We start from the raw sequence: 11465 nt of genomic DNA, 5'->3' as shown, positions 1-11465 counted from the left end.
GGTTTGATTTCAGAGAAGAGGAAATTACAGAGGCAAGAACTTGACCCAGATGGTCTTTCTATATCTCTAGTCAACAAATAAAGAGCAGTAAATGCTCTGTGGCCAGGTAACTTTCTCCTTTTTATGTATCTAGGACTGCAGCCCAGAAAATTGTGCTCCCAGTTAGAGAAGGACTTCCCACCTCCATTAATCTAATCATTATCATATCTCATAGGTGTAGATTAATATAATCTAAAAACCTCTTTCACTGATGTGTCCCTGGAGTCTTGTCTTCTAGGTGGTCCTAGAGTCTGTCATATTGGCAATCACTGTTAAACATCATAGCCCTTTGTTTTGTGATCACCAAAGTGTAATTCCATGATAATTCTTTCTCATATCTATACATAATTTTCATGCTCATTTTATTTTTATTTAACTGAAAATTTTCAAATACTATATTTTGCTTATGTAGTTTTTTTCTTCAGTTTCTTCCTGGTCCTTATCAACTACATATTTGTCATTTTCTTTTGTATCTCTCTTCCTAAAAAAATACACACACTATCAAATAAAATAAACAAAACAAAAATAATACATGAAAACACCTCTAAAAATACTACAAGTGAAAATCAATATAAACAAGTAAAAACCCAATAAGACAAAAAATTTTCACATAAAACAAAACGAGACAAAAAGTCCACATAAATTTCAATGAGTTTGATGTTCATCAAATGCTCCTGGGTATGGAGCCTGCCTGCAATGTTGATAATACACCCAGCAGGACTCCATTGGGATGGAGCCTGCCTGCAGTGTAGATAATAAACCCAGCGGAAATTCATTGCGATGGATCCTGCCTGCAGTGGAGATAATACACACAGTGGGACTCTATTGTAGAAAAGAGATTTTCCTTGGACAGCAAGTATCAGTTGCAGACAGCTTCATTTTTTTTATTGATTTTTATTGAGCTCTACATTTTTTCCTGCTCCCTTTCCTGCCTCTCCCCTCCCCTTCAACCTTCTCCCATGGTCCTCATGCTCCCAATTTACTCAAGAGATCTTGTCTTTTTCTTCTTTCCATGTAGATCAGATCTATGTAAGTCTCTCTTAGAGTCCTCATTTTTAAATTCTCTGGGATTGTGATTTGTAGGTTGGTTTTCTTTGGTAGACAGCTTCTTAGTTTTGCTTGGGATATTGTGTCCAATTTCCACCTCAGGCCTAGGACCCTGTCAGACTTGAACCTGAACAGATCTTGTGTGTACTGCCACAGTCTCTGTGAGTTCACGTGTGCATCAGCCCTGTTAAGTTTCTCAGGTACTCTTTCTTGGAGTTATGTTTCAGCTCTAGATCTTACAATCTCTCAGCCTCCTCTTTAGCATAGCTCTGAGTCTCAATGAGAAGGATTTGATGAACATGTGCCATTTAGGACTGAGTGCTCTTAGATCACTCCCTGTCTGCACATTGTCCACTTATAGGTCTCTGTGTTAATTCCCACGTACTATAAGAAGCTTCTCTGAATCAGGTTGAGAAAAGCACTGATCATTTTATAGCCATGTTACTTTATATACAATTTACAATAATGGTAATAGGTGGTCCCATAGGCCTAATTCCTATCTGATATCAGATTCTTGGCCCTTTCTTAGCAGTGTCAGGTATGGATCCACTCATGAAAAGGGTCTTAAACTCAGTCATGAAGTGCTTGGTTAATCCTACAACATTTGTGGTACTAATGCAGCTGTACAACTTGCAGGCATGTCACTGTTACAGGTTATAGAGTTTGTAGCTGTGTACTCCAGGTTTCAATACTAATATTTGTGATTTGTATTTGTTTTTCAATGATCAAAAGAAAAATACAAAGATATAATGGAAAAAGAGTAATAATATAATATGAAAAATTAGGTATTTTTTATTTTCCCCTTATTTGTGTGAAAATTGTTCCTGAATCCATGGCTTTTTTCTGAGCAAATGTGACTGTTTTTTCCAGAAGAGAGGCTATTTAAATTGCTCTACTTTGACATCCTTAATAATTAATGGAGGTTGATACAATGAAAATCAGCAAAGTTTTCCCATAATTAGAGTGGGTTAAAACATCTATTTAAACTAATTTAAGGTAGTATTTCCTCAGATGTATTTGCTGGTTGAGTTTCCCACTCAGTTGTTCTAAAGGAATCTGTCACAGCCAGAAATACTAGCATCTCCTTCTAATAAGACAACTTTTCCCGAGTCACTAAATATTTAAACGCATATTAGAAATAATCAAGTATGAAAGAGGTTTATGAATGGATACTGATTTTATCATGTATTCTCATGTTTAGCACATTATGTTTAAACAGAAGAAATCAAAGGAGAAAAGGGTTTTTTTTAGAAGAAAATCTTCAAATTTTGAAATGTTAACTAATTTGTTTTTACTTATTTCATTTTAAAGGTAGAACCATAAAGATGCTACCTAAATTTCCAGTAAGCTAATGTGAAATTTGTGTGGCAGTGCTAGTGTTCTGTGTGTGGCAATTACTGTTTTTTCAAATCATTAAGTACTTCTTCCTTTGTGATTTTGGTCCATGAATCTGGAATAGTACCTAAGTCTGTAAATTTTTTTCCATAATTCTTTTCTAGCTCTGATCTGAAGTGACAGACAAACCATTTCCAATATGGCTGGGTAGATGAGTCTGCCGTGATGCTCCATGTGGCACAATCACCTCCTGCTTCTCTATATTTCTTGTATGGGAACCACTGGACGCCATTTAAAGTAAATGTACTGTTACTTGCTACAGAAGTAGTACAACAGTTAATGTCAAAGTAATCTGTATTATGATAATACCATCCATTGACAGCCTGAGGACGGTGGAAAGGCACACTGTGGTCTCCATCATGTTCGTGAATGGTGTTGGTACAAATTGCTTTACAAAAAGGACACTGTTTCCCGCAGCCACAGAGATGTGCAGAGAGAATTTTCTGAATGTCAGGAATCATTTCATCTATGGGCTTACTTGAGCAGTCCTCTTCGACTTTCCTCAGTGCAGGATCTAAAGCTGCACTCATGGCTTCTTTGAGAAACTCAGTGTCCTTTATCTCCTGGTGCTCGATGGTTGTCAGGTCTCTTCTTGGAAAGATCAGGTGGCTTCCTAGTTGATCACAGAACAAATCCAACCAGCGAGAAGCAGTGCTGCTTTCATTTGCTACTTCTGTGGTCTTACGAATGGCAGAGAGGATGGCATTCTTTATGTCCCCTAAACTTATTTTTAAAAAAGTCTTTATTTTTTCACCTTCTTTTTCTGAACAGTATCTTCTAATGTGGTCTCTAATGTAATCCCTGAAAAAGGATTCTGGATGATGAATGTACTGCCAATAGTTATCAAAGTTTTCTTTTTCTGCCAGAGAAATGAGAACATGTTTCTCCAGGTTAGCCCTGTTTCCATTGAATTCAGGGCACATGACTCTCATTTCCCCAGCTACTTTAAGGCCCATTTTTTCCCATATAGTGGCAGAGATAGCAGGAGTGAGCTTGAGCCACAGGAAGTCCACAAAAGATGTGATGGATGTGGCACCTTGGCAGGAGATCTTAAAACTCGTGAAGAAATCGTCTTTCTTGCTCTCTAGAAAGTTCACAGGATCATTTGCTCTTTTAAATGCCTTATGTATTTCTTTGAAACTCTTAGATGCCCTTTGGAATAAGCACAAGGATATGTCAATGGTGTAGTCTCTGGTAAATGTGTATTCTTCCTCAGGGGAAACAGATTTCAGTTCGTTTTCTATTATCATTGGGATTTTATGAAAATCATGCTGACTGTAATCACGCTTTTGCTTCCAAATGTTTTTAATTATTTCATCAAATCTTAAATAAATGTTGTTGGTAGTTTTATTAATTGACTCTTTATGGCAAGATTCTAATTTAATTTTTGAAAGTAAATATCTTTTCATTTGGACATGCTTGCCATAATTGATGTCAAACATTTCTCCACTCCTTTTCTTTAGTCTTTCTGCAATATTTTTGTCTTTTTTGAAACACAGTAGGAAAATGTTTTCAGCATCTGAATCAATGTCAGGCTCTGTGACGAGGGGTACAGTAGAAGACACTTTGTAGATCCAACTTGTCCAAACTTGATTGAATTTCTCACGCAATTCTTCATCACTTAATTCTTTACCCTTCACATCTAAAGCCAACTTTCGGCTCCTCTCTAACAGTTCATTTTCATATTGTGATTTTTGGTTATCTAGTCTTTCTTGGCTTTGTTTAAGACTGATGAGCTCATTGCCTTTCTTTCTGGTGTCTGAAATAAGTGCATCTTTAAGCATTAATAGCTTATTTTCAAAATTAACTTTCCATTGAACCAATGTTTCACTCTCTGGGTCTTCTTCAAAATACTTGTCAAATTTTTGCTTTATGGTTTCATATTTTGTACTGATTGGATGCTCCAGTGCATTAGTTGTGAGAGTCAGGATTTTCCCATTCTGAATCTGATTGTTCAATTGATTCTGTAAGTCCAGAACATAACTCCTCAGTTCCCAGGTCCAGTGGTTATACATGGATTCCAGTTTACTCATGGCTATGACCTCTTGGGTGTTTCTGAAACTGAAAATGAAGTTCTCACTGACCAGGGCTTTCCATAAATCCTGAACTCGGAATTTTACATCTGAAATCTTCATGATCCTTCCCTTGGATTCCTGCTGGGCAGTCCTAAGAATCCCAGTTTTCAACTCCTGGACGTTGTGGCTATAGTGAGGATTGGGAGGGGCCATTGGGGGATTGCCATCCCAGAGGTGAGCAAAGTAGTAGACATGACTATTGACATCAAATCTAATTACGTCACTGAAGCGGGTTATGTTTGAGCACTCTTCCTGTTCAGCAGCTAATGCTGTCATTTCATCCAGTCTCTGTTCCAGTCTCCTTCGTCCTTCCATAGTTTGGTCTTTAGCTGTAACTTCTCCCACATTCTGATGGACAAAGATGCAACTTGGGGAGATTTTCACTTGTTTCATTCTCAGAAAGGCCTGGACAACAATTTGTAGGATATCCTGCATCTCTGATGGATTCTCCCCAAAAATATTGATCAGAGTCATATTTGCAAGGCCAATGACGAATGTTGCCAACTCGTTGTCCCTATTCCGGGATTTGTTGTTGAGTTCTGGAGCCCGAAGTCCTTCTGTGTCTACAACAAGCACAAAATCAAAGCCAAGTTCTTTTGTGAATGTCTCTTCCACCTTCAGGAGCTGCATGTATGCCCCCTTGGTGCATCTGCCTGCACTGGCTGTGAACTCTAACCCAAACAGTGCATTCAGTAGGGTGGATTTCCCTGAGCTCTGTAGACCCAGGACAGAGAGAATAAACAACCTTTTGTCTCCAACTTTCTCTGAGATCTTGTCAAAAACAGCTGTCACCCACTTTAGAGGCACATATGAAGCATCCCCATCCATCAGCTCAATGGGAACCCCAGCTGCCATCAAATCTGCAGCAATCTGGGGGAGGCAGAGAAAAAGGCTGTCTCTAGAGGAAGAAATTTCTTCCAGAGCTTCATAGATCTGGGCAACTTCTCGGAGAAGGTGCTCAATTCCTAAAGTGCAGTTAAGAATCTCGGTAGAGATGGCTTCTATCTGCTTCTGCCAGAGTGTCAGGGAGCTGCTCTTTTGTGCTTTCTGCTTTTCTGCCTGTACCTGTGACCACAAAGATTGCTGTTTTCCATGCAAAATCTCCAAGTGTTCTACAGTTAGATTTTCCAAAACCACACTTAACCAATATAAGAAGTAGAATTTAAGATCATTTTCTGAGTCTTCTTTGAGAATTTGTAGGACAGATTGCATAAAACCATTGAGAGGGAAGGCCTTTTCAAACTGCTGCCATCGTATTTTTTGTTTTTCTTTCTGAATGTCACTCTTGTGTTGTTCAATGCTCCGATGCCCTTTTTCTTGCAGATGATATAGTTCTTTGTCTTTTTTACACCAATGGTGCCACAGTTGTCCCTGAAGAGGCAGCAAGTTTTCTTTTATCTGAGATACCCTGGATTGCTCTAGGAGTTTCTTATTTGCCTGTGCTTTTTCTTTGGCCTCCTTCAATGCTCTTTGGTATTCATCAATCATGAATCCTTGTTTTTGAGCCATCCGTGAACAGTCTTCTATACTGAGAGCAGTGCCAGAGACTTCTAGTAAATGTTCAATGGCAGTCGTGAGTTCTTCTGTTAATTCTGCTTCGTTTCTATTCCTAATGCCAATCCTCACCCTTCTGCCTGAATTATTAGTCATGAATTTTTCTTTGTCATCAATCAGACAGATCACAGGTTTTGATGACTGCCACATGTGTCTGACAAAGTTTTGGTTTTCTTTATTGTTATCAGAAGCTGACATGAGGATCACAATGAGAGAAGAGACATCCTGCAAAAAGCTGAGTTGTTGTCTATGTTCTTTGGCATCTCCATGAAGATTGGTGAAGGCCACACACTTGTCAAATGTGTCCTTACCTTGACCCCCTGGACAGAACCAGGAGATTTCCACCACTCCCTCCATCAGGAGACAATATTTGCTGCTTCCTCTGCAGTGCCTGTGAAAAAACACATCATGTTTATGTCTACTGAGGAGAGAGTTCATGATCTGAGATTTGGAAGCAGAGAATCCTTTTCCAACTCTAATGAAGGACACAATTGGGGTAGAGACACAGCACATCTGCTTATTCCTGTGACTGTAGCTCTTGTCTGGTTGTGATTTACTTGACTCTTGCCAGCTTTTCCTAATACGTCTGAGAGACCAGAGAGAGAATTCCATCTGAGAAGTGTTGGGATTTGGCACCACAAGGGGGAGTGCAAATTGACAAATGGAAAGTTTGGACAAAATGTATTGTCTGGCAAGATCATCTGCACAGTGAAAAATGGCCATCTGGATGTCCATTGGGTGAATGTGGGGCCAGGACTCAGTGGGTGAAGAATTAGTGACTTCATCACTGTCATCAAACGACTCTTCATATGGATCAACAACATCATTTTCCTGGTTGGAGGGAACTACTGAGTCTTGGGTGTCTGCATTTCCATCATTTTTGAAGACCAGATGTCTGAACCCACAATCTAGCATCAATAGCTTTTGTAGGAAATAGAAGGGAAGTTCCTGTTCAGATCTTGGGTGTGTATTGTACACAGAAGTCTTATAGATCAGATGGAAGTCAGCTCTGCTCATCCTTTTTGGGTAGTGATGTTCTAGACCCAGACGTTGGAGTAAGTCTAGGAAAGGTCTTTTTTTCTACCACCTCTTTTTCATTGTTATCATCATTTTGTTGTTCATAAGTTTCTTCCTGTTTATTCAGGAGACTTTGCAATTGCTTTTTTACCTCATCCATTTGCAAAGAAGAGATGGTGTCTTTATAGTTCCCATCAATGAGTAATCTCAAATTATTCTCTAGATTCTCCCAATCACGATCTGTTCCAAACTTTGTGATGAGATGTGCAACTCTAGTAGAAAGTAAGTGCTCCATATGCTGCCTTGTTAATGTCAAGCGTTGTGCTTTTTCTTCTGGAGAAATGGCTGAGAGTCCAACTGTGGCCGTCAGTGCTTTGAGCACTAGGAATGCCTGTGCCCTGTCTGTGCAGATAGTTTTTAGCTCCTGATATCTGTGTTGGACAGTTTGTACTTCTTCCAGGAGAAAATTTAATTCATCGTACCCCAGGAGAGGCTGGAAAACATTGCCTTCCAACTGATAGCCTGCAGCAGCTGCAATGCAGAGTAGTAGCAGCTGCATGTCTGGCTGCTCTGCTTCTCTGAGAGAGTTCAAGAAGGAGCTAAGAGCTGTGGTGACATCATAGGTAGCCTTTCTTTGAGCCTCTTCCACTGTTTCTAGGGACTCAGATTTGTCATTTGCTTCCATGAGAGCTTTTTGGATTTCTTTCAGACTTTTAAGGAATTCAGATAATTCAATGATTTTAACTTGCTGTTCCTCTGACTCTGTCTGGTAGATCCACTGCATGATTGACGTCACCTGAGGAAAGTTTTTCACTTTGTGTACATGAGGTTCTAGAAGGCTGCGGAATTGAGATTTAATAAACTTAGTTTTTTTAATGGAAGAGTTTTTGCAAAAGTTGACAGTGTTTATAAGAAAATTTTGTAGGTTACAATTTGTAAGGCATGTATTAATCCAAACATCGTATCCTTTTGTTTTGTGAGCCAGTGTTTGCATAAAATCCATCAGGTAGTTAAGCTGTTCTTCAGGATCTGAGACCTCCCAGGATTTCACATCATCCAGGAAATGTTCTGCTTCCTTTATGGTACTTGGTATATGTTCTCCAGGCTGGATGTAGGCAGCAAGGCCTGTCAGAGCAGTATAGTTTTCTGCCAGGCAGTTAGCCACCAGAAAGGGCTTCTTAAAATTGTTTCTGTGATTTGATAGGATGATGTCCCAAATGGGTACCAGCTGAAGTTCTCGGTCAATGACACACCAGGTTTTGTTGCTCGCAAGAAGGCCAGTTGTCCACTGAACAATTCCATTTGCTTCTGGTGGTCCACCTATCTGGGCCATAGATAATTGAACTTTGATTTGGAGCTGTTGATTAGTTGAATTTTTGTAGGAGCTTGCTGAATGTGCATCTGATGCCGTCATTCCTCCTCCAACATCAAATCCAAAGCCACTGTAGCTCCCTCTTACATAAATATCCAAGGCCTCTGCTGCCTGCTGCTTCACACAATCCAGCTGGTCACTTTTGAAACCCTCTGAAATGGCTTTCCAGTAGAATATTCCCCCAAAATGCACAGGGCCTTGATTAGCATGAGAACCAAATCTGTTGAAGAAGTTTTCAGTCCTTTTCCTCACTACAAGGAATCTGTCTGGTCCTTCCGTGTGTTCCAGTTGTTCCTCAATGATTTTCAGTTCCTTGAGAGCAGCGGTGGAGAGTTGGAGCTGATCTTTGCAAAAGTGGAAGGAGGCTAGTGGGTTGTAGCTGAACTTCGATGAGCAGAAATAAGTGTGCTTAGAATGTGATTGGTGGACGTCTTTAGACTCAAAATGCTTGACTTTATCCATTCCACCTTCAAAATTAAATCCCCAGCCTCCACCCTTGGCTAAAAGTGTTAACCAGAAACCGAACTTCTCCACAGTTTCAGTGAACAGGGATTCTTCTTTCGAAGATGTGAATTCTTTTGTTTCCATCCGTTTTCCTTGCTCAGACCCAAAGAGGAACAGTTCCTTGGGGACCCTGAGTAGTTCTTCTCTCCTTGTTGCCAAGTCCTTTTGGTGGCAGGTCTTATAAATTCCCTGCAGCACCAGCCCACCAGATGTGAATCTTAGCAGGTCTCTATCTGAGAAGTTTTGACTTTTTATCATTGTCGCTTTTATGTGACTGAGATGTCTCTCCATTGTTTCAGTGATATCTTTGAGGGGTACTTCTGGCCCTGGCCAGCACTCTTCGGGGATCTCCATTGCTTGCCTCAACTCTGCTTCTTTCATCCTCACTTCCTCTTCCTGTCTGTGTTTCCCTTCTGACTGCAAGGCCCTCAGTTCCTGCAGTGCCTGTCCTGCCTGCTGCTGTCTGCTCTCTATCATCTCCCCTGAAGTCTCCTGGAACTCTGCAACATTGTTTGGCTGTGAGAGGTCAAGCAGCTTCTCCAGAGCCTTTTTTTCCCATGTGTGCTGTGTCTGGGACTTCAGCTTCTGGAGGTCTTTTTCTTCTAAGTGTTGTAAGGCCTGGGCACAGGTCACACCCACATCTTCCTCAAGCTTAGGCAGCCAGTAGTCAACAGACAACCCCACTTCTGTCAGCTTCTCCTGGAGATCTTGCATCCTTCTGCTTCTGGACTGAGGCTCATCGGGGATGAACTTTGCTGTGTCCATTTCTCTGGAAAAATAGATATTTATTTATTCTGTGTCTCAACTATAAGATATCTTATCCATGTTATCCAATATGTAAGTGTTCTTAGGAGATGAGTCTCCAAGGTTTTTCATTCCTTCATCTAATTGTCTTATTTACATTCATTTAAAATCGTTGCTGTATTATTTTCTGTTTACTGAAAATAATTTATGTATCTAGCTATCATTAGGAACTTTAATGTAGTAGACTGATTTTATAAGTTTCCTCCTACAATGACTCAACATCAGAACCATTAAGTTAATGGTTAAATTTTAATACAAAATTAGGTGACAACTAATTTTTTATCTTAAAATAAGAGCGATTTCTATATGTTAATTGGCTTTTCTGTATTTGTTTCTGTGAAACCTATGTTTATTGCTTCCAATGAAATATCTCTGAATAAATCTAAAGTTGTGTAGTATTTATTTGACCTGCAATCATAAATAAATTTCTGCTTTGTTTATAATGGTTGCTTACTTCTAACTTTTTCATTTTGTTCTAGGATATTCTCTTAGAGTATTTTCTATTGAAATAAAACAGTGTGACTAAGACAACTTGTAAATGAATTTGTTTAATTTGGAGCTTATGATTTTCGATGGTTAGAGTCTATGATCATCATGCCAGGAGGCTTGGCAGCAGTCAGGTAGACATTGTACTGGAACAATAACTGAGAGCTCACATTTTGAAACACAAGAACAATACAGAGAGAAAGCAAAATAGTTTGTGTGTCTATGTGTGTATGAGAGAGAGATAGAGGAAGACAGAGACAGAGAGAGACACAGACAGCGAGACAGAGAAATACAGAGAAAGATAGAGAGATGGGAGAAAGAGGAGGGAGAGAAATGGAGGAAATGGATGGAGAGATTAGAAAGAGAGAAAGAGAGAGAAAAAGAAAAAGAGAGAGACTGGGAATGTCTTGAATCTTTTGAAACCTCAAAGCCCACCTCTAGTGACATACCTCCTCCAACATGGCCATACCTCTTAATCTTTCATGGGGAATTCCACCAACTGGGAATTAATCATTCATAGATATGAGCCTATTGTCATTCTCATTCAAACCACGTAACCATGTAGGGAAGACTGTTCGTTAGTTTCCCATTGCCCAGACCCGAATAATCACACAGAAGCTATAGTAATTGCAACACCACTTGGCATATTAGCTTAGGCTTCTTATTAACAAGCTCTTATATCTTAAATCAACCCATCACCATTAATCAGTGTATCACCATGAGAGTGTGGCCTACCAGCAAGTTTCCAGAGCATCTTTCTCCTTTGGTAGCTGCATGGCATCTATTTGAGTCCATCTACTCTCTCTCTATCTATCTCTGTTCTGATTTTGCATCTGGCTTTACTCTGCTAAGTCGTTGGCCCAAACATATTTGTTTATCAACCAATAAAAGCAACACATATACAGAAGGACATCCCATATCACATGTGCATGTGTGTCTGTGCGTGTGTGTGTGTATTGTTAGTATGAGTCTTTAATATCCAACTCATATCAAAGGAGAGATCATCCAGGCAAAAATTAGACAAAAAACACTGGTTCTAACAGAAGTGATGAAGCAAAGGGATCTACAAGTTATCTATAGAACATTTCAACCAAACACAGAAGAATATACCTTCTTTTAACAACTCATAGAACTTTCCCCAAAATTGAGTCATACTCAGTAACAAAATAAGT

At 39.6% G+C, this 11465-nt stretch overlaps 1 protein-coding gene across 1 annotated transcript; it reads right to left on the bottom strand.

The window, feature by feature from the left end:
* Window positions 1–2480: 2480 nt before the first annotated feature.
* On the bottom strand, window positions 2481–9768 carry LOC130880577 (interferon-induced very large GTPase 1-like). The gene is given in 2 exon segments (XM_057779689.1): window positions 2481–7187; window positions 7189–9768. Coding segments are annotated over 2 exon segments (7287 nt in total).
* Between the last annotated feature and the right edge of the window lie 1697 nt (window positions 9769–11465).

This window comes from Chionomys nivalis, chromosome 8 (assembly GCF_950005125.1).
Source record: "Chionomys nivalis chromosome 8, mChiNiv1.1, whole genome shotgun sequence".
Classification (NCBI taxonomy): domain Eukaryota; kingdom Metazoa; phylum Chordata; class Mammalia; order Rodentia; family Cricetidae; genus Chionomys; species Chionomys nivalis.
Note: the sequence above shows the minus strand (reverse complement) of the source record. Positions and strands in the feature narration are given on the sequence as shown.